The sequence below is a fragment of the Cervus canadensis genome, chromosome 25, assembly GCF_019320065.1.
Source record: "Cervus canadensis isolate Bull #8, Minnesota chromosome 25, ASM1932006v1, whole genome shotgun sequence".
NCBI lineage: Eukaryota > Metazoa > Chordata > Mammalia > Artiodactyla > Cervidae > Cervus > Cervus canadensis.
The window spans coordinates 35,891,004-35,917,929 of NC_057410.1; the positions used below are offsets into that span (position 1 = coordinate 35,891,004).

Sequence of the window (26,926 nt, forward strand, 5' to 3'; positions counted from 1 at the left end):
ATAATTAAATTACATTCCAATTTCAGAGATGTTAATACAAGGTAAGAATATGTGTGTTTTAGAATTGATTTATTGTGTTCATTGGGTATCTTTTATCTGATTGTCACTTTTCTAGGCTCTGAGCATGTGCGTGCATGCTAAGTCACTTCAGTCTTGTCAAACTCTTTGTGACACTGTGGACCGTAGCTGGCCAGGCTCCTCTGTGCATGGGATTCTCCAGGCAAGAATACTGGAGTGGCTTGCTGTTTCTTTCTCCAGGGGATCTTCCCAACTCAGGGATCGAACCAGTACAGTTCTTTACCACTGACACTACCTGGGAAGCCCTCTGGGCATACATCAATGAATAAAACAAAACTGCCTGCCTTAATTTTCCACTTGGGAGACAAGTTCACAGGACAAATAGATGAGATGTGGCGGGGTGGGGAATGAGATGTGTGGTATGTTAGTGACATATGCCTAAGAGAAAAATGGAGAAGAAAAATCAGAAACAGTAAGGATGTAGATCTTAGATTGTTCAAAAGTCTGGAGGAGCAGTTAAAGATGTTGAGAACAACACAATGCTTTTTGTGCCACACTGGTAGTTAGCACTGAGAAACACTAACCTGTCCTCACAACGACCCTATCCAATGTACAGCCCAAGGACCCACAGCACAGAAAGGCTACGCAGCTTTGCTGAAGTCCTACAGCCTTTAAGCCCAGAGGAAGGACTCAAACCTAGACATTCTAGCTACGGAGAACATGCTTTTAACTGCTATAGTGTAGCCTGTTACAAAAGCTTACCTCATTCAGCGTGCAAAGGAGTTGAGATACTGAGAATGGAGTGTCTGTGTTCTCTCTTCACAGTAGTATTTTTTTGATGACAAGAATTGCATAGTGAAAAAAAAAAAGGGGGGGGGGGGTTATCAGTTAGTGTTTAAAATATGCCCTACTTAGGAAGTTGCATTTCTGTGCTTTCTCATTTGGCCTGCTAACTCACTGCTTGGTTTCTAGCAGACTAGTGCTTGACTCAATTTGAACCTTACCGTTCATGTACTGATCAGTAGGAAGTGTTTGAAGCCAGATGTGATTTTCATATTAAAAATTTCCTCAGTTCAGTCGCTCAGTTGTGTCCGACTCTTTGCGACCCCATGGACTAGTGGTTCTTATTGATCATCTTCACTCTTAAAAGAATTATAACTATAAATTTCAAGGTAAACTGGAATTGTGACTTATTCATATTTTTAGTTTAATCTGTTACCAAGCACCTAGCTTACAGTCCCCAGACTCCAAGAAAGAACTTTTATGCCAAAACAACCTTATAACAAAATAACCTAATGACAATTGTATTGTCACTACAGTTTTGTTCTTCTGTATCATTACTGTTTCCTTACATTAACTTTCTCATTTCCTATTCTAAACCTTCTCTCATGATCTTTTTATTTTTACACTAGCTTTTGGTATCTTTTCCATTTTAATGTGTTCCTTGTGTTATCTTTACAGTATATTTTTTATTGGATGGTAGAGTAGACTCTAATAGTAAGATTTGCAGAATGCAGATCTCAGCCCTTGGTATCATTTCTTATTCATAGCACTGTATTAAGCAAAGGATAAAAAGGAACTCATAAAAATTAGGTACTGAATGGTATTCTGTAAGAGGCATGGCTTTGTGAATTTATAAAGGGTAGGAAAGCAAGAAGAGACACCAAGCTTTCTAGTGGTAGTTGCTAAAATTAGAAGAGAACAAAAGGGGGGAAAAAGGAACTAAGGAAAGGAAACAGTGGTAGAGAGAAACAAAAGTAGCGTCTGGTAGGAAGCAGGATTGCCAGCAGCAGTTGTCCCTGGCTGACTGATGTCTCCATAATGTTTCAGATGGCAGTTTCTGTTTGCACGTGCTGGTAATGAGGCTGTTGGTCACCTTGTTCTTGGGCCATGTCTTCAGGATGTAATGTAACAAAGCAGGCATTCACACATGGAAATGTGTTCTAACTCTCTAAAGAAGGCAGCCTTTGCCCAGAATAAATCATTATTGACTCACAGGCCGCTGCAGGAAGACTGATTCCCTGATGTATGTGTTTGGTGATACGCAGTCGGCACAGCGATTTTAGGCGTTTGACAAGGATTTGCATGGTGGTGACATGCCAGCCACGTATGTTCCGATACTTGCATACGGTTACCAGTGAGGGGGTTCTATTGATGACTCTGTGTGACCTTGCCCTAGAAATTTATTCCTGCTCTGATAATTGCATACCACAGTTAAAAAATATAGAGAATTATACATTTAATACTTGCTCTGGTTACCAGTTTTCATTGCTTATGAGTTTGTTGAATTGCAATACTGACTCATTCTCAAATCTTGTAGGATATACATTATTTGTAAAGTTGTACTAGATAGAGTCTGAAGCAGCATCGTGTTGTTTTTTCAGGTTCAATTTTTTGAATATAATATTTCCTTCTCAAAGCCTTCTCTTCTGCTTTCATAACATTATACTCTCAAGGTTTGCTTTTTCCTGTCTGACCGCTTTCATCCGCCTCCTGTGCTTTCCTTCCCATGTTGGCAGGCCTTGGGTTTCCGATCATGGGGCACTGGCCTCTTCATCTCTGCCTTCTCCTTGGGTGACGCTCTCTGCTTCTAAGACTTCCCATCTGACTCCGGCATCTGTGGCTCCAGTCCAGGCTTTTCTCTCAGGCTTTGGGGCCAAAAGCTCAGTTGCTAGTAGACATCTTCATTTTCCCAGCCTCTCCAGACTTTCCCTTCAGAAAGCATACTTCCCCATGTCCCCTCTCTGATGAAACTGTCACTCATCTTGCTAGGTAGACTTGACTTCGATAGGAATCTTTCACCTATTCTTACTCATTGGGTCGACACGACAGGCAAATTCCATGACTCCTGCCTCTAAACTCAGGGGTATCTGCTTCTGTACCTCCCCCCGCCCTGGTTGAGGCCGCTGCCTTCCCCTTGCATAATCCAGGTAACAACACACTAACCAGTGTTTGTCCCGTCTCCCTCCGCACTGCCTGTCACTGCCTGTCAGCACTGCTGAAAGCTGACAGTGGTTTTGCACTTGCTCTTAGAAGGAAGTTCAGACTTCTCCCGTAGCTTAACAGATTTCTCTGGGGTCTGGCTCCTGCTTACTTCATCTCATCTCTTGTCTCCTCCTCAGTGTTTGAGGCCTAGCAAAATTTTCAGTTTTCTGAAATACTGTTGTGCCAAGCTCACTCTTATTGCCGGTCTTGTGATCTCTTCACCTTAAACATGCTACCTCACCCTTCCTGTGACTGTCTCTTAATCACTCCTGAGATCTCAGGTTTGGTATCTTATATTTCCCTTATCCACCCCAACTCCCTAAATTTGGATTCCAGTTCCTTTTGCTGGCTTCCGTTAACAACCTCACCACCCCCATCATTACTACTTAACACTCTGGGTTGTGATTAACTGATTACTTGTCGGTCTGCCCCACCAAACTGCGAGTTCCTTGAAGGCAAGTGCCGGAGAAAGGCATCCCGCCTGACTCATTTCCCTGGGGATGTTTGTGCCTCTCCTTATCTGGCCTGCGGTTGGCATTCAGGAACAAAGCCTGAGTTTCACTTCAGATAGTGATTCACTTAAATTTGAGGGGCGTCTCCTTTTTTGAAATTGAGAATATGATGATTGATCTGTTTTTCAAAAAGAATTGACACAGATCTTCACATGCTTTCTTGATCTGCATCTTTTCCTGTGTTGCCACTGTTTAGTCATTGAGTTGTGCCCAACTCTTTGCGACCCTGTGGACTGTAGCCCACCAGGCTACTGTGTCCATGGGATTTCCCAGGCAAGAATACCGGAGTGGGTTGCCATTTCCTCCTCTAGGGGATCTTCCCGACTCAGGGATCTAACCTGCATCTCTTGCATTGGCAGGCGGATTCTTGACCACTGCCCCACTTGGGAAGCTGTGTTTTCCTGTGACCCTCACTAAAAAGAAGGCGTCGCTGTTCCACAGACAGAACACACTCACAAATGCTGACATAATCTCAAGTAGAAAATTTGAGATTAGGATGTGCTGTGTATTAGCCATGATTTGCAGTTAAACCCACCATTTCAGTGCTCTTTCCTCTTCATTTTCTAAATTGAGACATAGTTTTATTAGCCTCAGCAGTTGGAATGCTACATTTTTTGGTAAAACATCAGTATCTTGATAGCATTTGCATTTTTTCCCATAAGCTGTCTCTTTCAGATATAAAGACAGTATTCTTGAGCTATTATCTATTCATAGAATGGTGGGTCCAGATCCCAAAAGCATTAAGTCTGAGGCTACTTTTGATGGTTTTTTAATCTATTTTCGAATCTGTCTCCTCTTTGTGAAGCTAACTGGGCCATTGGAAGATCAATGCCTTGGCCTCATTGCTGCTCCACTATGATCTATGGAGCCAATAGGTCCAGGCAGAACAGTTCTCATTCTGTTCATCTGTAATTTTTTCTAAATGATTTGATACCATATCTCATCTGTTTTTAAAGCTAGGACCATGTAGTCTCATTACCCGTTTCAACAGGGCTTACCTTTCTCTTACCCACAAACATTGCTTTTCTCCCTCCTCCCAGTGGAAATGTCTTCCTACACCTGTAGCAGCCTGACACCCATGCCCTGGATTCCATCTCCCCCGGCTTCTTCAGAGGGGAGCTCTAGATTAACTAGTCTGTGTCTCCTGTGTCACCAGTGTGGACGGTCATTTCCGCTGCTAAATAGCTTGCCTTAATATCTGTCACTCATCTTTTAAAAAGCAGAATGGTTTTATTTATCCATTTTGAAATAAGGAGCAAAATAAAGAAGTAGAGCAGTAAAGGTAAATATAACACTAAAGGCCGTCGTGCTGTATTTTGCCTTTGTGTGCGTGTGGGCTCAGTCATGTCCAGCTCTTTGCAACCCCATGAGCTATGTAGCCCACCAGCCTCCTCTGCCCATGGGATTTTCCAGGCAAGACTACAGAGGTGGGTTGCCATTTTATTTTACCTTTACTATGTTTTTACCTTGATTGCCTTATTTCTTGTTATTGCATCACATGCCTGGAAGTTACCTATGCTCATTGTTTCCACTTACCTCATTCCCAGACTTGCTTCCATACCACCTCTTGAAGCTTCCTTATCAAAGTCATCAGCCCCCATCTAGTGAAGGCCAGTTGTCCAGTCTTTCTTCATTTCATTCCACCTTTGTGACACCATTTGATATGATCGGCCACATCATCTTTTTAAAAGCTGCCTTTCTGTAGTACTCCATGAACCTGTGTCTGTGTGTGTGTGTCCCCCGATTTCTTCTCAGTTGCCTTTGGTTGTTTTGAGAACTCTCTGTGACCATCAGATGTTGGAGTGCTCCAAGGCTCCAACCTCAGTCTGGATTCCTTCTTGTCAATGTACTCTAGCTTTCCAGGGGCTGCCATTAGGCCCATGGCTCCAGAATCACCTGTATAGTGAGATCCTCTGGCTCAGAACTCTCCCAAGTTCTGAATGTGGATAACCAGCTATCTACTAGACATTTCCACCTGTTTGTTTAATGGGCATGTCGTGTTTAAACCTGTAAAGCAGAACTGTGAACTCTTGCCTCCCTTTTTCCACCCAGTTCTATTGTTCCCAAAGCCTGCCTTACCTTGGTAAATGTCTCTTATCTTCCATCCATTTAGGTGCATGGGCAAAAAAGAATCTAGGTACCGTGCTTTACCCTTCTTTTTTTTTTTTCCTTCTTTCATCCTCATCCAGTCCTTCAGCAAGTTCTGTCTGATTTCCTTACAAGATGCCTGGAAGATTCAGGGGCTCTGCCTCCGTTTTTGAAACCCAGAGCCAACCACCACCATCTCTCCTTTTGTGCTGGAGAGACAAGTGGTCTCCCAGCTGGTCTTTTCCTCTGCTTGCATACATACTCCTCAGTTTGCCCTTCAGTCAGTTTAAGTGAGATTAGTTACCACTACCCTCCTATAAAGCCTTCTAGTGGTTTCCATTGCACTTAGAATAAATACCAGTCCTCTCTCTGTATTAACTCTCTCTCTTTCCCTCCAGTACAGTGTAAGCTTGCTGAATGGAAGACTTTTTTGTTCACCCTGACTTCTCAGCAAAGTAAAGCAGTACCTGGGCAAAGTAGATATTCAGTAAATATCGGAGAGCGGGACAGACTGTTGTTGCAAAACTCTTAACTAGGTTCCGTAAGTTTGTTAAATTAATAGAAATCAGTTGTCCCCAAAATAGAGTTAAAACCTATAGTGTTTAGTTTGTAACTTGTCTTCCTCCTCACTTAATTAACGATTGCCCTGTAGTTTATGATTTATATACTTGGTACCTTCTTTGGTCTTCCCAAACAATCTAGGTTATACCAATAAATATTAATTCTGCCCCTCCCAGCCCCAGCCCCAAAAGTAGTAAGTGACTCGCACAAGATTTCAGTAGGTTAACTGGAACCTAGGTCTTCTAATTCCTAAACCAGACAGCTTTGGCGGTGCAGTGTTCTAGATGTGTGCTGGGAGCATAGAAGAATTATGCTGATCTTTGGATCAGTTGCTTTTTTACTTCCTGTATTCCCTCCAAGATAACATTTTAAAGCAGTCTTTAGCTCTGTGGCTGTTCTTTTCAGCATTAACATAAAATATCAGCCCCTGTTAACAACCAACATAAGATTTAATCAATTATTTTTATAGTTACAGTGATGATATTTAAAACTGAGGTGTTGTATGTAATTGATGGTTGACTCTTAAGGGTGAGTTAAACTGGTGGAACTAATATCTTCAAACATATTTCTTAGGGGGGAAAAAAGGAGACTGACACAGGGAGGAACAAGCATCTTTTATTTTTGCTATAATGGCATTAAAATAGAAGACACAACAAACCTACCCACTATCTAGTGATCATCGCTTCATAAAAGAAAGGCTGCTTAATTTGAAAAGCAGTAAGCACATAATTTCAGGACATCTCAAAGTAGACTTCTTTAAAACAAATACATTTTGTTTTGTGGAAAATCTCACTGCATTGATTCCGTTAACCCCCAGTTAAACCGTGGATGGCTGTTAACTCTCTGCAGCCAGGATTGGTGAAGGGATTGCTCTCACCTGAAGAAGCAGCTTGTGAAATCTGAGTCACACTTTGTGAGTTTCCTCTCTCATACTGCCTTTCCCCCAGTCACTGTCTGCCTTTCCATTGACTCTGACTCAGAGCCTTGAGCCCTGTGGAAGGTTTCAGTTGATGACTTTTGTCATCAGAAGTGCTTTGCACACTGCCCAGTGTGGACCTGACTTTGTTACAGTTGCTAGTGACAACCTTCTCTGGAAGCTTTTTGGTTTCTTTAGCAAGTAAATAAAAAATAATATGTAACTCCATGGCTGATTCATGTCAATGTATGACAAAACCCACTGCAATGTTGTGAAGTAATTAGCCTCCAACTAATAAAAATAATAATAATAATAATTAATGATAAACCGAAGTAAATCTTTAAGGATCTGTATATACATTTGTCACGGTTTATTCTAACAGTGAGCTTGCTTTGTTCTCTCTTTCCTACTCTCTGCCTGCCTCACATCCAGAATCATAGCTAAAGCAAGCCAAGAGCTTTCCAGTGATCTGCTGCCCCCGTCTTCCTCCCTGGCTGTTCTCCTAGAAGGGGTTCTTGCCAAAAAAACAAAGAGTTGAGGTTACTTCATTATAGATTTAAATATATAATGATAAAAGGCATGTCATCCCGGTATCTCTGTCCCCTTCTTCATTGCTCTTAAACTGGGGAAATGTCCTTTGTCACTGCCGCTTTTGTTTTCCTGCCTCCCTAATAATGTAAGTGTGGACAGCCTTTGCAGTAGCTCATTGGGATGAACCTAGGCTTGATGGGATCATCAGGATGAAATTAGAGGAGGAGTAACTTGGTAGGTGAAGAAAAGGCAAATTTGATCCTGCAGCTTTCTCTTAACCTTCATAGCTTGCTAATTTCATGCTCTAGGCAGTAAATCTTTTTTCCTACAAAATGTATCTTTTCCTTAACAGTGACAGTCAGTCAATAGCACTACCTATTTCTCCAATTGGAAATAAATCCTAAAAGTCAAGCTTGAAGGAAAGGTCATCCTAAGTCTCCCATTTTTTGTGACTTAAAAATCTTTTATCACTTGAATTAGAACTTTTAGAAGTTTTCAGGCTTGTGATAGGTGAACTTTTCATTGTTCAGCAAATAAGAGTGAAAATAAAAAGCTTTCACTTGTTAACTAAGATGTTGTAAGTAAATCAAGTGAACATCTTTCTATACTTCCCTACTTTTGGAAGAAAAATACAAGGAAAGATCGGAGAAATGTTTAATCCCAATCTAAAACTATCAAACATATCATTTCTGGTTTTCTAGCAGTCTGGTGGATGGCATAGATAGTATGACCAAAAACCAGCAGTTGGGAAAAGTGGAATTTCTTAATTCAGCCTTGTGTCATCTACTTAAAATATTTTCTTCAAGTACTTCGCATGTTTTTTGGTGATTTAAATTACGTACAGTTAGTCTAACTCACAGGAATAAACCATTGTAGTAGGATCTTATGCACTGTGTCTAAATGTAATGAATCTAAAGTGTAGAGAATGACTGTGTTTTGAATAAAATATTTTCATTTGTAAGTAGTAAAATCATTCACTAAAATTTCTTTCTTTTTTTACTAGGTTTAAGTGGAAACCCTGCAGATATAGAAAGAAGAGAAGCAGTATTTGGAAAGAATTTTATACCTCCTAAAAAGCCAAAAACCTTTCTTCAGCTAGTATGGGAAGCATTACAAGATGTCACTTTAATTATATTAGAAATTGCAGCCATAGTATCCTTGGGCCTTTCTTTTTATCAACCTCCAGAAGGGGATAATGCACGTAAGTAAATTGGTAGGGGAAAAAAGACTGTTATGTGTGATGTGAAGTTCAGCTCATTTGCTCACTTAGTACATAATAAAAATAGCAGGCCAGCATTTATTAAGTTTGCTGTATGCTAGATATCATTCTAATAGTGCTTTTTAATAGTTCTTTAAATATATTACCTCAGATAGTTTTCCCAATAGCCCTGTAAGATAGATAGTGTCATCTGCATTTTACAAGTGAGACACAGAGGTTAAATAACTTGCCCACATACACATCCTCTTGTGTCTGGCCAGGAGGTAAGCATGTATATGATGTGTTATGTGTCATGGTGGTTTTTAAGTTCTTCAGAACACTGTTGTGAAATAATTATTTTTTAATTTGGGGTTTTTAAAAAAACCTTTTGGAAAATCATTATAAAAGCAAAACTTATTCTTTTTCCCAGGCTATTACTTTCCAAGTTCTTTAAATATTGTATATACTTTATTGTTATGTGGACGATCTGGATAATTTCTTTACTGTCTTGGAAATGTTTATACTACAAAGTATTCTACTGTAGGTAACTTGCCTTTAGCCTGTAGCTGCAGATGATTTTGTTTTTCTCCTATCTTTCTATGTCTTTCATTTCTTTTTTAAATTTCTTCTTTTTCTTTAGAGCAAATTATTTTACATGGATTTTCCTGACAGTACTTTCTATATCTGACAGGAGATCTAGCTTGGGTTTTGGTCACTATATTTAAGGAGCTATAGAGTGAACCAGTGGTATTTTATATATCAGGAGAAGGATTCACCAAAATATTTTTGTTTGTGAAAGCTTCATTCTTCTGTCTTACAAGTTATGAAGAATTTTAACAAGTATTTGCTAACTTGGCTTAGGTAATCATTTAAATTAATTCTTCAAAGGTATGCCTAGAGCTCAAGTGAGAGAGAACTTCTTGGGGGTTGGGGGGGGGGGGGGCAGTGGGAGGAGACAGCTGGTCACAGAATAAGCAAATTTACCTGAGGCTGAAGTCTGTGTAGATCAGGGTTTCTCAGAGCAGCACTGTTGACATTTTGCACTGGAACATTCCTTGTCATCTGTTCATTGTACCATCGCCCAGTTGAGGCAAGCCAAAACATCTCCAAAGATAGCCAGTATCCTTTAAGGGGGCAGAAGTGCCTGTGGGTAAAAATCTCTGATGTAGATAAAAGAGGATTTAGGCAATATTCTGGGCAATATTGAGCCAGATTATTTTTTAAAACTTCTATTTGTTGAATAAATGGTACATACTTTGCTGTTGAAAAATTAGAGGGAAAATGATGTTTCAAAGTAAATCATGTTTACTGAAAATCCCACTGTTTAGAGATTATTGCTGAACCGTTTTGAGATATATATATCCTCTGAGATTAAAAAAAATTTTTTTTAGTTGTCACTAATGGTGCTCATGTATGTGCATGTGTGCACAAGTGGGTAGGTGTGAGGATATGTAAGTGTGTGTGTGTCTATCTGGAAAAGGAGGTGATACCATGTTTAGCAACATACAGCTAAATTCTTCACTGCTTGGTTTACCCAGCTGTCATTATAGAATGCTGGGAATTGGTGTTCTAGCCTTAAGTGAGTTAGCAGATGATCAAAAACTTTTTACTTGTAAAAATTTTTCCCCAGGACTATAAGAAAACTGAAGAAAAATGTTTTCAGTGGGAGTGGGTTTTTTTAATTCACAGAATCTGGACACATCTTGGAATTCAGCCTGCTTCATTTGTACAACGGAGTGACAGGCCCTTTTTCAAATTTGCTTAAGGAGATAACTGGTGTTAATCCAACTGAGAAGATAATCTAGAGTTGTTGGTGTCTTAGGGCCATTTAAAGAGACTCAAGATCTACCAGAAGGTCTTGATAAACAATATAAAGATGTTTTTGCTCTGTGGTAAAAGTTATTTAGGGTTTGCACTTAAAAAAAATACGCTTTTCAGTGTATTTCATGTATCTTTTCATCATATTTAACACTTAAGAAGTGATGACTTGCCTAAAAGGAAATCCAGTAATTATAAATCTATAGTCATAGAACTCCAGATCATCAAAATTTCTTACTAGTGCTGTTTGGTATGAAAATAAGCACTGTAACCCAGAAATCTGCAGTCCATACAACTAGTGGTTCTCAGACTCTTGGTCTCGGAACCCTTTTACACTCTCAAAGTACTGAGGACTCCAAAGAGGCTTTGGTCATGTGAGTTATAGCAGTAGGTATTTACTATATTCTAAATTAAAACTGAGAAATTAGAAAATATCAGTGCATTTTAAAATAATAAACATTGTTAGCATATAATTATACTTACTATAATTAATGAATGAAGTTTAAAATGAGACAATGAAGCGTAGTGGTATTTTTAATTTCATTGTGTCTAGTTAATGTCTGGCTTAATTGAAGATAACTGGATTCTCATCAGCTTCTGCAGTCATTGTGTTGTTTTTAGCTCATGGAGTTTTTGGAAAGTTTCACTGTACATTCATGAAATATGAGACAAAGAGCATCTTAGTATTATTGTAAAAACAGTTTTGACCTTGAGGATCCCCCTGGAATTCCTGAACAATACTTTGAGAACTGCTTTTTTGCACCAGTCATATACACACTTCATATATGACCCAAGAATCACATAGGGGGATTTGAGAATGGCGTATTTGCCCTGTGATATAGCATAGGCTGAATTCAGATGGTAAGTACCTCTCAGGTGAACATATTTACAAGGGAGCACCTTTAGTAAAATCGGTTTTTATTACTTTATTTATACTCGGACTTTACTGAAAACATTATTACTTTTTCTTTTTTCCATGTATAACTGGTAAACCACAATCCTTTCCTGACTTTGACTTTAGAGATTAATCTTTCCCTGCAGCTCCCTTAAAACTTTGTAACGGTCATCAGTAGGAAAAGTATTCAATTTCTAGAAATACTTTACTACTGTCTACTTCTTGATCATTCTAACTTTGTGTGATATAAAGTGGAACTATATATAAATGAAATATGTCACTAACTGCTCTCTTTAGAAATACTCAGTAGTTATAAATACATGTGCTTGTGAGATTTAAAACTGAAAATTAAATAATTCTCTCACAATTCCTTTCCTTTAACCTCAGTTTCTCTGTCTTTAAACTTTTTTGGTTATTTACCCTATAAAGAAAAGGTCTTGAGTACATGTCTCCCAATGATACATTTATGTTTTATATATATTTAAAGCTACATATAACGTGAGCATTTTAAAACATATACAAAAATAGGTTTAAAAGATGAAAGTTTTAAATTTTTATATTTAGTAGCCATAAGACATCGTTATTGATAGCATGATTGAATGTACATTATTATATTTTATAATCTCGATTTGGCCTGATTGGGGTCTTAAGTTTGTTTTCTTTCAGAACTTGGTTTTAATGTATCTTACAGGTAGGAAAAAACTCATAATGTTAGGCAAATCCAAGTAGAAAATTTTAGTGCACTCACTAAATCGTGATACTTAGACCATGATACTTCCACCAGTTATATAAAAGTTTGTGTTGAAATATGACTGGTAAATTTCATCTTCTGATGTCAGACTATTGTTTTCACGCACTCTTCTAAAGTCCTGCATCGTTAGGTTTTTAACTGGTAAGAGCAAAGCCCACTGCAGTGCTTTATTTGGAAGATTACATTTTAGCACTGCCTCCAAGTGGGTGAAAGTGGTCAGTAAAGTGGTCAATATAGTATTTCAGCCTTTCTCTGTTCTTGAATTCAGATTTGCTTTATCTGACTCAGAAAACAAATCTCCTGTCTTCTGGGCAGGGGCATAGGTAAGGATCAGCTGTCATTACAGCTTCTGCTATTTAAAATGATATCACCCATAGATTCACTTAACTAGTTATTGTATGCAGTGATACATGGTTATTTGTTCAGCTTGAAAATAATCAAAATAGAAGTTTTAGTGTTTCAATGGCTAGGCTGGCACATTCAGTAGACCATCCTGCCATCTCTTTTGGAGAACATACTTTATACCCATTGATCACTGCATCCTACTGATGTTCACAGGGATATTTTTAATGATTGTTCACATCATCCCTTCCGTTTCACCCCAGTTGATTTTTCTCCAATTTCTGTCTTCTCTTTCTTCATCTGTCCTACATACCTCTCACCAATTCATCTTTATTCAGCACCCTTGCACCTCAACTCCTCTCTTCAGTTATTCTCACTATTCTGGAATATGGGTTAATGATTTCTAGTGTTAATGTTTCCTTCTTATTTCCTTGTGAATAATCCTTTTCCTGTTCTGAATGTCCTAAGAGAACCATTGACTTTCAGAGAGTTTAGCTCAACCCTCAGTAAGAATGAACTTTACATAGGAACACAGAACATGTTTCATCATGTGAGTTTATAAATAACCAAAATAAGCTTTCAGAAAACAATACTTATCTTTATTACATGTATATCTTCTCTGTTTTGTTCTGTTTTATTTCTCAAAGTTTGGTCATAAGCCACTGAACTGATTTTACACTCACAAATAGACTACAGCCCAAGATCCAAAAAGAGCACTGTCCTTGTTCTTTCGTCACCATTACTGACCCTGCAGTTTTGAGCTTTCTCTTTTCTCTCCTCTTGTCTTCTTCTAAACCCTTTTATGCTGACTTTAATCTCTCCGTGCAGTTCTCATCCCTTAAATCTACACAGCTAGCTCCCTTGTATCATTTGACTCCTGGATCAAATGTCATGGACCCTTTAGAAGGGCCTCTGTTCACTTAACCATGATTAGCCTTCTTTTTCATTTGATAGCACATCATCATATTTTATTTTCTTCGTGCCGTTTACAATATCTGAAATTAACTATTTGTGTTTTATTAACTGAATTCTTCATATACTATCCTCACCTGCCAGTCTGATTATAGGTTCCCTGAGGAGAGAGAGCTTATATGTCTTATTCATCATCACATCCTTAGCTTTGAAAACAGTGTCTGGCACCGAGGGTAGGTGCTTAAGTAGTTGAATTAATGAGTAGCACTTGGCTTAAAATTTTATCTTATGAAAGTTAAGCTTTTATCATACTTCAGTGGTATTGATATGTCAAATAAGCATGATTCATGGGTAACACATAATACTTGTTTCTATATGTGGCTTGCCTACTGTATGTTGTAATTAGTAGCATTAACCATTGGTCGAGGATGAACAAGTTTCAGTCACTGCTCGACCTTCTTTATAAATGTCTTCTCATGTAATCCTTGCAACAACTCTGCAGTAAGTGGTGGTCTCCTACCTTGACAGATGAAGAAACTGAGTCTCAAAAATAAGTAACTTGCCTTAGGTCGAGATTTAATCCTTCCAGTTTCCTCCCTCTTAACTAGCACCTTGGACTGCCTCCCTGTCCTGAAGATGAGAATCTTTGGAGGCAGGGAACGTGAAATTAACAGAGTTAGCAACATCCTCACTGTGGAATGCTTTGAGTCAGTGAGGTGTTTAGAGCTCTACGTAAAATTAACGGAACATATAAACATCATAATTACATGTCTGTTGCCATCAATTCAGAATCTTTTTTGATAAGCATTTTCTTTCTTTCCAAATAGTTTGTGGAGACGTTTCTGTTGGAGAGGAAGAAGGTGAAGGTGAAACTGGTTGGATCGAAGGAGCTGCAATCCTCTTGTCAGTAGTGTGTGTGGTGTTAGTAACAGCTTTTAACGACTGGAGTAAGGAAAAGCAGTTCAGAGGTTTGCAGAGTCGAATTGAACAAGAACAGAAGTTCACAGTCATCAGGGGTGGTCAGGTCATTCAGATACCCGTAGCTGACATTACTGTTGGAGATATTGCTCAAGTGAAATATGGTAAGTAAAACAGGGCAGTCCATGTGACATGTGATGTGATTTTATTGTAATCTTGTTCACAGCTTGGCTTACCTTTATTATTTTGTTTTAGGTGATCTTCTTCCTGCTGATGGCATACTTATTCAAGGCAATGATCTTAAGATTGATGAAAGCTCATTGACTGGTGAATCTGATCATGTTAAGAAGTCTTTAGATAAGGATCCCTTACTTTTATCAGGTATGAGTTTCTTTATAACTTTTAACTTTTTCCTCCTCCATAACTGTACACCCCTGTCAGTAGTATCCCTAAGAGCCAGTAATGCGAAGAGGATTCTGTAGTTTGTGTTAGCTCCTATCCTTGTAATCCTTAGAGACTTTTTTTTTTGTAAGCTGGCAGAGACTTTAGAGATCTTCGAATCCAGAACTGTGTTTTATAAATGAGAAGCTCGAGTCCAAAAAACAGAAGATTTGAAAGTTAGTGTTAATGTTAGTATAATGATAAAGTTAAAAGTATAAACTTAATGATCTCTGTTGAATTGATCGGTTTTTCTGTGTCATATTTATTCTTCAGGCCTAGTGAAATATAAAATTAAAGAATGATTATGTGTTTAAAGCAAATTAATGCATTTTCTGTGATGATCTACATAGGACAAGTTTTCTGTTTTTAAAAAGCTCATAAATTCCTTAAAATTAGCCTAATCTCACTTCCTCATTTTAACTGCTGAGGAATGAGTCTGAGACATTAACTATTTACCTAAGGTAATATGACTAATAGTAAATAGATCCAGGAGTAGTACCACATCTGCCAGACAGACCTGAATTTGTACATGGTTAAGACATGTTCTGAAAGTGGAAGGGTGTGTATAGGTGAGGGTACTGTCTGAAAGGGGGGAGTAGGTGTCTACTTAGAAGGCTTTTGTTACAACTTGACTGTTGATAACTAGACCTGAGGTTAATTGAAATTGAAATGGAAGGGATGATGAAAAAAATTACGAGCTACCTTCTAAAATGAAAAGAAACCAAAGTACCACAACTTGTCTCCAAAAGTATGCCAGTTCCTTAACTTTTGTTTTCCAGTTTCCTATCTTAATTTTCTAGTATTCTTTGTAGAATTTGCAAAATTGCTTGTAAAACATTTGTTTTAGGTATAGATTAGATTAGGTATAGATTTAGATTGAGTTACACTAACATTTAGAGTAAGAATATTTGTCTTTAATTATCATTTTCAGATGTTAATGGAATGCTAACATTTCCTACATTGTAAGGAGATTCTGCTTATTTAACCGTTTAATAACTTGGCAGCTATGCTTTTTCACGTCTTCCGTGTGAACTTTATATTCTAATTGGTCAGACATGGTTTTACTCAACCCAAAGTCAAACCTGTGACAAGGGTCACTTACGTTAGAATCACAACTGTGGAGCGCATACCTAAGTTTAACCATTACCTTTTTAAGATTTGTAAATATGTGCCAAAAGGCTTATTGCAAAACAAGCCGCCATTAAAAATCAGAGTAATTTCATGTATGTACATTTACAAACACCATTATATATAGGGGGAAGGTTTCAGTTGTAATACAGACTTTCGCTTCTGTGAAATACCTTCAGTATCCTGCAATACTAAGACCATTTATACTCCTTTAAGTTTTTCTTTATCTTGGTGTGCTTGAAATTCATTCCAGATAGAAATATCTTGGCTATATAATATCCTCTGTCCATGGAATTCTCCAGGCAAGAATACTGGAGTGGATTACCGTTCCCTTCTCTAGCAGATCTTCCTGACCTAGGGATCAAACCTGGGTCTCCTGCATTGCAGGCGGATTCTGTACCATCTGAGGCACCAGGGAAGCCCATATGTTAAGTTTAATGTTCCTTGTTTTACTTATTCCTTGCCATACTTCTAAGAAACTGCAGTTCATGTTAACGAAGTAAAATCTGTGATCTTTCCAAAGGAGAGGGAAGCTTGCTGGTCAGACCTAAGCCATAGACTGACCGGGCCATAGTGTTTGGTGAACTGAGGCCATCTCCTCTTGTGTTTTAGCCACATGTACCTCATGGACTTTGCTGGCGGTACTTCTAGTTTATTCACACAGTGCTTAGCTCTTAGTGTCTTAGGTTGACATCCTGTTACGGAGCCTTGGTCCTTTTCTGTTTTAACAGAGATGATTGCTAAGTTTTTGGAGACTCAGGTTCTCAACACACCCAGTATATACCAGGAGGGACTCGATAAATTTTCCATGTTTAAGAAAAGACTGAAATAACTTTCTGGAGTTGCTTATCACTGTATGGGTGGGAAAGTTTTTCTACATTTATTTCCCTCTTCCAAAAATGTACTGAAAACATGAAATGCATTTATTTTTAAATTTATTCTCATGATGCCATCTCTCACTGCTGTTCTTGGCTTTTTAAATTTAGATGGTTAAAAGCAGTTATTCAGTTAGCAGTGAGGATATGACCAGAACAGACACTGTTTACTTTGCCTGAGCCTGTTAGCAGCCAGCATTCGATTACCTGTGGTAAAGACGAACATAACATAAATTGAAATTTGCTAAAAGCTAGAATTGTTAAAAGAAACTGTCTTTTATATCTAGTCCTTGCTCAGCATATTAAAAAGGAGACATCACTTTGCCAACAAAGGTCCATCTAGTCAAGGCTGTGGTTTTTGCAGTAGTCATGTATGGATGTGAGAGTTGGGCTATAAAGAAAGCTGAGCATAGAAGAATTAATGCTTTTGAACTGTGGTGTTGGAGACAACTCTTGAGAGTCCCTTGGACTGCAAGGAGGTCCAACCAGTCCATCCTAAAGGAGATCAGTCCTGGGTGTTCATTGGAAGGACTGATGCTGAAGCTGAAACTCCAATACTTTGGCCACCTGATGCGAAGAGCTGACTGATCTGAAAAGACCCTGATGCTGGGAAAGATTGAGGGCAGGAGGAGAAGGGGACAACAGTGGATGAGATGGTTGGATGGCATCACCGACTCAATGGACATGAGTTTGAGTAAACTCCGGGAGTTGGTGATGGACAAGGAGGCCTGGCGTGCTGCAGTTCATGGGGTCGCAGAGTCAGACACGACTAAGCGGCTGAACTGAACTTGCTCAGTAAATATTGTTTCACTGTCCTTCATTTCTTGTTTCTCTTGCATTTTTGCTGGCATAGGAGCTAATAATTAGTGAAGTAGTCAGAATATAGATTTTTTTTAAAGCAAGAAAATCAAAGATTTTAAAATTCATATGGGATAAATCACTCAGTAATTAATAGCCAAATACAAATCCTTAAGTACTAGAGTAAGTACACATGCTTCACAATCTTACTTTGCAAATAACAACTGAAGGTTGATTTGTTACACAGGATGTTAGTAGGTGCTTCAGACCTGTCCTCCTGATGGTTGTGAAGTAGGAGATGAAATAAATGATACCTATAAAGAAAATTTTCAGTATTTAAACAAGAGTTTCAGTTTAGAAAGCTACTTAAAATTCACAAAAATATTAGAACAGGGAGGTGGGAAGCCTTGTAGTGAATAAAACAAAGATGCAGAGGTGTGGATGTGCAGGTTGAAGAGCTGTGAGCAAGCTTAGCCGCATTATAAGGAGAATATGCCCTCTGTCCTCCTGGATTGAAGCTGCCTTGTCAGCTTGCAAGATTATTGTGAGGGACAGAGTCAGAATTCAGTCCGCGTTCCCGTCTCTGCCCGCTAGCTTTTTGTAATGGAGTTTTATGTGAGAGCAATAGATGGAAAAATTTGGAAGGTGGATTGGTCTCCGTGTGGAAATTTTGGAATTTATGGAGTAGGCCATGTAGGCTCCCGTTTGGAGCCACGGGAGGCTTGGATAAAATCACATTTGAGGAAGGTTAAACCTTTTTCAGGATGAACCGGAAAGACAGAAACTTGCTAGGAAGCTGTTGCAGTGATCGAGGTGGGCTAGCATGACATCCTGGGTTAGGGAGAGGTTGTGGGTTGTCTTAGGGATACGGCGGTTGCTGCTGTGTAATCCTTTTGGTTCTAAGCGTATTTCTTTCTAAGTGACGGGTTTCTCAGAGAAATGTCCCTAATGATAAAAACACAGTTATAATTTAAATACTGACCATTCACTGAACCCCTAGATTATACTTGATTCTCATTTTTAGAAAGTGCACATGTACTGTTATCCCCATCTGTGGACTGGTCATTGAGATGTTACACTTTGCCCCGTATCACAGGATAAATGAGTGGTAGACTGGGTTTTGAACTCAGATGACATATTACAAACATAAAACCTTAAGCACAAGAACTTAGGCTTCATTTAATATCTTACTGGATTTTAAAACCAAAGTTTTTATTGTTTTAGGTACTCATGTGATGGAAGGCTCTGGAAGAATGGTAGTTACTGCTGTAGGTGTAAATTCTCAAACTGGAATTATCTTCACCTTACTTGGAGCCGGAGGTGAAGAGGAAGAGAAGAAAGATGAGAAGAAAAAGGAAAAGAAAAGTAAGAATAGCAGTGTGCGGAACGAACTGATGATCAGAAATACAGCAGCTGTATTGTAGTAACTCACCCAATAAATAGTCTTTCATCAGGTTTTGCTGTGAAGAGTTCTACAGAAAGTTCGTTACCCAAAGTAGTACTTTCAGGTGTTAGAATTGATAGAAGGGATTTTTTGCTTTAAGACTTAAGAGTTCATAAAAGGCTTTATGAAGACATCATCCCCTTTACCATGGTCAGACAAATTCAGCACCTGCTTGAACACTTTAAGAAATCTCCCTGTCATTTGCATTTGACCAGCAAAGTGAATTAAACTCCCAGTTCCTATTTACTTTTTCTTTTTTTTTTTTTTTACTACTTTCATATCAACTGTGATATGTTAGACATGTCACATTTTGGCCTTATTGAACTTTTTCATCTTTTTCAAGTTTTCTGCTACTTAGGTAGTATCTTACTACATAAGATACTTGTTGGCTTTTAGACACACGATCAAGACTTCACTTTGACACCTGGTATGTTTGTCTTGTTATATTCAGCCCATCATTAGCTTATCAAGGTGTTAAAATTTTAATCTTGATCCATTGTATCTACTGTCCCTACATGGGATCTATTATCAGTAAGCTGGATAACCACAGTTTATCCACAAGGATCTTATAAGAAGCTCTGTTATATAGGGAAATAGTTATCAGAATCTTCACTGGGGAGTATGTCACTTTTTTAAAAAAGCCTTCCCTACTCTGCTTTTAAGTATTTACTGTACCACTGTTTACTCCAGAGTTTTTCCTTTTAGGGCAATAGCAGTTTACTGAGGTTTAACCACTTAGATTTACTTAATTTTACTTAGGCTAGTAAGCCCATATTTTTCTCACACACATAAGTATTCTGAAATCTTCTAAAATAAATGTTTGGTTTGCTATATCTATGTCATTGCTTTTAATCTTTAGGTTAAATCTTTAGGTTTTATTCTTTGGGTTTTATCTTTAGCTATGAAATCTTTATTTCAAACAGAAGCATGTTTGAAAAGCTCTGGCTGCAGGCAAGGGTGGCAGGCTCCACATTCTAGGTGTTTTCCTGTCCCACTCACAACAGTCCTCCATATGCCACCTTAAGGTTTCTTAAGGCAGAGTAGAAGTCAATTTAGAAACCGTAGTGGTGATACCATTTATTGAGTGCTTTATATGCATTATCTCAATAATCTAAGACTTATCTTTTTCTAATGATGAGTAGATTGAGGCTTATGCAGGTTGCATAACTTGCTCCAGATTAAAGATCTTAGTTAGTGGCAGACCAAACCCACTTGTCAAATTCAAGAGTCTGTATTCTTAACCATATATTATATTGCATCCCAATTTTCAGGAGACTAAAGTCAACAGACCTTATTAAAAAAGAAAGGGAAGTTCATATCATGACCTTATTCTTACTGACTCCAGTTTCTTTTCCAGTAAGCACCATTTTTTCTAAGATCTATTTCTAAGATCTTTTATACACCTATTTTTATTAATGCAGTTAAGAGTATTCCCGGGAATTAGCATCTGACTGTCTACCATTTTTGATTCTTAGGGTGTCTGTGTGTGTGTAAATTGCCGAGACCATTTTTTCATCTGTGGACTTTCAGCTCTTCTCGCATTCCTTTGAGTAAATTAATATTATATGTTAGTATAGTCCAGGGTAATGTTTCATAATCTGAAATGTGAATGTTTGGTCTCACTCCAGACTTGACCTCATCAAAGTAGCAGATATTCTGTGTCCCTTACCTGTCTTGAGTATCTGTTCCTCTTTGACCATATTTGCTCCATGTTTTCAAGTTTGAAGGTAGCACTCCTTGATGGATAAGTTCACTTTCCTCTTTTTTATTATTAATATGATACTACCTGCTGCAGACAATAGACCCATTCCTTCCCTGATTACTTTTTACTTCAGATGGTGTCATCTTTTGCGTTCTTCTAAGCTAAGCTAATTTAGGAATTGCCTTACCTAGTAGCCTGACTGACCTTGTATTTTCACGTTCCAGGTTTACCTGCTTGCCTCTCCTCTCTGTTACACGTACCAATTTGCTTCTGTTTCCCATCAAAGCTGTCCTGTGTGCCTGTGGTCTTCCTAGGGCACTCCTTCCCTCTCTACCTGTCTCTTTCCTACATTCTTAGGCTTGCATCTAGATTTAGTTTGAAAACCTCTTGCACCATATTTGGATATATTGCAGCATAAAAAAAGAATAAAGCTTTATGGAGAAATCAACCCAAGTGTGATGCCCCAAATTATTTTGGAGTGTTCCCCCATGATTAAGACCTAGGGAGAGATTGAGCCAGCAGGTCATCACAGGCCAAATGCTTTGTAATCTGTACACACACACCCCATTGTGTAACATTCTGTTATAGAAATGTGAACTACCTTTGCATAATTTAGCATGGCTGTATTCATTTCTTTTGGAAAGCTTTAATTCCCATTTTGTTCCTACAGATAAGAAACAAGATGGAGCTATTGAGAATCGCAACAAAGGTAAATTCAGGAGGTTAAAAGTACGCTTAGCTTATTCTTATTATATCCAAAACTATATCTCTTGTGTACTGTATTCATCCAAAAGTAGGATACTTGTAGCAGAGAAAATTAACAACCTGTATTACTTGGGTATATGTCTCTCTGGTCAGTGCCTGACTTAATGTTGCCTTAACGTTTTGATAAGATTTTAATTATGGCATGTGGTAGTAAATTTTGAAAGCTCCAGATGTAGGTAACTTTAAACTTAAACATTACAGGCATTTTATCATTGGTTACTATGTGATTGCTGGCAGAAATGCATAAGCAACAAAATATATAATGTAAATTTTTTGGCATCTATTTTAAGAGTCGGAAAGCATATGTACATTTCTCTGTATGTTTCTCACATGATGTTCTTTCTGCATTATGGTTATAACTTCTTGGGAGGAATTTATGGTGTTGGGAATGACACAACATCCAGGAGGAGAAATGATTTGGTATTTAGCTCTTTTAGGACCCTGTATTTCTTCTTATGCCTCATCTCTATTTCTTAGCACAGCATTCTCAAATCAGGTACAAAGTTTCAAAAGCTAGTGTCACTATTGTCTTATTTTCTCTGGGTAGGCACAGACATACACACTAAGGTAAATGTTTACATCTTTGTCTTTCTGTAAGAAATTGATTTCCCCCCCACACACACACCAAATTGCTTGAAAATGTTAACAGTTATGTATGCACTTCAATATAGCAAAAGCCCAGGATGGTGCAGCCATGGAAATGCAGCCTTTGAAGAGTGAAGAAGGTGGAGATGGTGATGAAAAAGACAAAAAGAAAGCAAATTTGCCAAAAAAGGAAAAATCTGTTTTACAGGGGAAACTGACGAAACTAGCTGTTCAGATTGGCAAAGCAGGTATGATATATATAAGAAAATAAGATGTTTTGTTTTAAAGTATGCTGACTTGCTATTTAAAAATACCTTTTGACATACGTAAGACTGCAAATCATTGCTTTGTGAGTGGAAGGGGAGTTAACGGTATTTTCAGTTTTATCTACAATGTACCTTTCGAGTTATTGGAGATCCTCATAATATTTTGAAACTTGGGAACAGTTATCATCATTTTATGTAGAGGGAGTGTCCTCTGTCAACTTGCTAATAAATAAATGGTCAGGTTAGGATTAGTGCTTAAGTCTACCCAACTCACAAGCCCATGAGCTCACATCTGAGTTTCTGGGAGCAATAGAGAGAGAGCTTACTCCATACAAATTACCCAGCTATATTTTAATAAAAAGAAATTTCACCACACATCTTCTCATCTTTTTATTGACTATGAAAAAAAAAATAGGTACATGTTTTTCCAAAAATTACAGTTTACTTAAATTGAGTGGATTAGTTAGAGCATCGCCCTGGTGAGACTGAAGTTATAAATTAGAACCATCACTAGAAAACACCTGTTAATAGAACCACTCTTCAGGGGAAAATAAAACAGTGCTGTAGCTAAAATCAGAGCATGCCCTTCAACTGTATCATCTTTATGAAAGAACACAGGTGGCTAAATCAGCATATACTATTCAAGTCACATAGGGGCTTCCCTGCTGGGTGAGTGATGAAGGATTCGCCTGCAATGCAGGAGACTCGGGTTCAATCCATTGGTCATGAAGATCCCCTGGAGAAGAAAGTGGCAACCTACTCCAGTATTCTTGCCTGGGAAATCTCATGGACAGAGGAGCCTGTTGGGCTATAGTCTATGAAGTCACAAAAGAGTCAGACATAACTTAGTGACTAAACAACAATTCAAGTCACTTACATTGCATCATTCTGTTACTTCCTGGGATTATCTCAGAAAAAGTTGAGATTTTACCTCTGTCCTCAGAAAGCTTATTATCTAGGAGATATTTGCTTTCTGTAATAGCCAAATGGTAATACTAAATCATACAGAAATGGATGGATTTAAGGTGGTGATGGTGTTTTTAATAAACATCCGATTGGATTATTAGTCCCACATATGTGGACATGCCTTATTTTGTAATATTCATTTATAAGGAGATTAAACACGCCACAGAATAGAAAGGTAAATGATTTGTAATATGTGATTGACTCTTGGTTTTCTTAGTTAATAAAGCAGTAAGGATAGATGAAAAAAATTAATTTCAGTAATGTGTGTTTTTTCATTAAAAAATATAGGGTTGAATATTTAATTGCAGGTCTCCCCATTGATCAGATTCTTACCACCTTTTCTTTTGTCATTAAGCAGCTTATGCTAAGCTTTTGTAGTTCCTTGTCATTGCCTGTTATTTTGTCTCAGGTTTAGTGAAAGACCGAAGATGCAGTTAAGTCTAGAAAAGAGTCATAAACACTTTTTTCCAGTTCTCCTGGTCAGAAGCAGAACTTTTAAATCTAACAATGTCAAGGGATGAGTTAGTGCAAAAAAGTAGGTAACAGTTTCTCAGAGAAATTAAATACCACCCAAGTAGTTACGATTCTTCTAGTAGCTAATATGTAACTGACAATGAGTCCCGTCTGGAATATTTAATGATTACATTTTCCTTCTTTTTGTGTGCTGAAAGGTTTGTTGATGTCTGCCATCACAGTTATCATTCTTGTCTTATATTTTGTAATTGATACCTTCTGGGTTCAGAAGAGACCGTGGCTCGCTGAGTGCACACCGATTTACATACAGTATTTTGTGAAGTTCTTCATTATTGGAGTTACGGTTTTGGTGGTGGCAGTTCCAGAAGGTCTGCCCCTTGCGGTCACTATCTCACTAGCTTACTCAGTCAAGGTAAGCAGAAAAGATTATGCACAACTGCCTACCCTTTTCCTTTCGGGTTCTGAAAGTAGGAGACATCCATAAATTTATACTATCTCCTTTAGAAATTCTGTCGTTGGCCCCCTCCTCCTCTCCCCAGTTGAAGATCTCTGCCCCGAGTCCTGTACATGCCTGAAAGGGCAGCCTTGACACGGAGCTCCGCAGAACTCCACTGGGGAAAGTTCCAGCTTACTTTTCCTCATGTGATGGTTGAGATGTCCGGTCCCCTTCTGTTTCCCCTCTGTAAAATTGAAGTAAGCGTGTTTGTCGTTTGCCTGTGGTACAAGAGCAGAGTGGTTGACTCGACTCCAGCACTCTAAGGCCTCCTTGTTGGACCCTCATGACCCACGGTCTTGGCTTCACATGGTGGGCAGATTCATGTTTCTAAAAAATAATTCAGGTAGTTTTTGTGTCTTGTGTAAAAACCCTCCAGTGGCTTCTCATCAGAATGAGATCCAAGGCTCCTCACCGTGGCCTGCAGGGCCTGCCCAATCTCTCTGTCTCCTCGTGCTCATCTCCCACCTCTCCGGCCCGCTCTGGTCCAGCCTCAGCAGCCTTCCTGCTGTTCCCACAAACTCTAGCCCCCTCCTCACTCTTGGACCTGTGTGCTCCGTCCTTTGAATCATCAGCTGTCTGACTTTGCTCGGCTCTCTTCACATGTCACTGTCTCTGACCACTCCGCGTACAGTAGCACAGTCTTTCTGTTCTCAATGCAGAGTGCTGAAAAAATGAGCTTTGATGTCTTTGCTGACTGCTGTTTTACTTAAAGGAATGTTCTGTTTGAAGATTATTAATTTCCTTTTTTATCAGTTTTATATCTTAAATGGTAAAAGTGAATTGGATTTTAAAAGACTTAGCCTGGACAGTTTTTTATTTTTTTCTAATTTTTACAGTAACGTTGTGTTCGTTTCTGCCATACAACAGCGCAAATCAGCCATATTTATACAGAGATCCCTTTCTTCTTGAGCCTCCGTCCCTTCCGCCCATCCTACCCCTCTAGGTCATCACAGAGCATCAGATGGCTCCCTGTGCTATATAGCAGCTTCGTCCCAGCTGTCCACTTTACGCACAATAGTGTGGATTTGTTGATTCTACTTTTTCCACTCATTCCACTTGCTCTCTCCCCCACTGTGTCTACAAGTTCATTCTCTACATCTGCCTCTCCATTCTTTCCCTGCAAATAGGTTCATCAATACCATTTTTCTAGATTTTAAATATGTGCATTAATATACTATATTTGTTTTTCTCTTTCTGACTTACTTCACTCTGTATAGCAGGCTCTAGGCTCTTCTACTTCACTGGAACTAACTCAAATTTGTTCTTTTTAATGGCTGAGAAATATTGCTTTGGATGTATGTACCACATCTTCCTTATCCATTCATCTGTTGATGGACATCTAGTTTGCTTACTAGTTGATGGACATCTAGTTTGTCTTCAGCCTGGACAGTTTTGATCTTTTTTTCAAAATGGCTTCACATATAAAATTATACCTAATGAGAGAATGCTGCTTTTGTTAATTTTTTATTATTAATTAGTATTTCTTCCTAAGTAGTATTGATGACAGAAAGCAATACAGAGTAATTAATCATAGTTCCTGCTCTAGCACTCTCATCTTCAGTGTTCCCAAGAATTTTCAGCAGATTTGTCTTCATAAGAATATTTTTTGGCTTCCTGTTTAAGTTTATTTTCAGGCATTTCACATCTTTTGTTTCAAAAATGAAGTGGTGAATATATCAAAGTAATAGTGAGATACAATCTGTTCATCTACTTGATGTCTTAAAATAATTAGAAAACAATTGAGGGTAAATGTAAGTTTTAGACACACAGGTAAAATCATTTTATTAGTACTGAAATTAGGTTATTTTGAGTAGTCATTAATGATACTGATTTTTTAGTTGATCAAAAAGATATAGGCAGAATTGATCTGCATTTCTTTGACAAAATGAGTAGAAGCATTTTGACTGTTGTTCTTTAAGCTTTCAATAAATGTTTGTTTAGCCCAAACGTTACCACTTTTCTTTCCACTGAGGTGTCCTCTTTATGGCTCCTCTGTTAGTGTTTCACAAGACTGAACACCTTTTTTTTTTTTTTACTGCAGAACTCTTTTAATCTTTAGTATTAATGCAGATCGCAGTAATCTTCCTTCCCCAAACTTGTTTCTTCAAGGAACCAGTTTCTTGCAATATCTTGCACATTAGTAGACACAGAACATACTTTGTAAAATAACTGCAGTTTTTAACCCATTCCAGTTAATGTTTGAGGAATCAATTATTAAGCATTTTAACCTAAATGCCCTTTGGAACTACAGTAAAACTCTTATTTTCTTTAGAAACTGTCTTTTTCTTGTAATAAGAGGAAGGGATGATCCTCAGGATGAGAGTCCCAGTGTACCACCATATGGAGAAGATAAAAGTGACCCTTGCTGGTTTTAACATGTTACCTCAATTTGTCAGAGTCAAAAAGAAAAAAAAATTCAGGCAACTACATGCCCACAAATTCTATATTTTAACTGACAAAAGCTACTTTTTTCTTATTGACTGATTCAAGAATCTTTTGTTTTCCACTTAACAAGGAGACTTAAACCTTACATGTAAATAC

The 26,926-nt window shown here is 38.2% G+C and overlaps 1 protein-coding gene across 3 annotated transcripts in view; it reads left to right on the plus strand.

Annotated features, from left to right (window-relative positions):
* The window catches only part of ATP2B1 (ATPase plasma membrane Ca2+ transporting 1), a 120,879-nt gene that overhangs the window by 61,037 nt on the left and 32,916 nt on the right, over window positions 1-26,926 (plus strand). For all 3 annotated transcript variants that reach the window (XM_043447428.1, XM_043447426.1, XM_043447427.1), the window contains exons 3-9: window positions 8,615-8,812; window positions 14,355-14,609; window positions 14,701-14,826; window positions 18,912-19,052; window positions 21,504-21,542; window positions 22,270-22,431; window positions 24,087-24,301. In XM_043447428.1, the coding sequence (XP_043303363.1) occupies window positions 8,615-8,812; window positions 14,355-14,609; window positions 14,701-14,826; window positions 18,912-19,052; window positions 21,504-21,542; window positions 22,270-22,431; window positions 24,087-24,301 (1,136 nt within the window). The remainder of the gene's footprint in view (window positions 1-8,614; window positions 8,813-14,354; window positions 14,610-14,700; window positions 14,827-18,911; window positions 19,053-21,503; window positions 21,543-22,269; window positions 22,432-24,086; window positions 24,302-26,926) is intronic.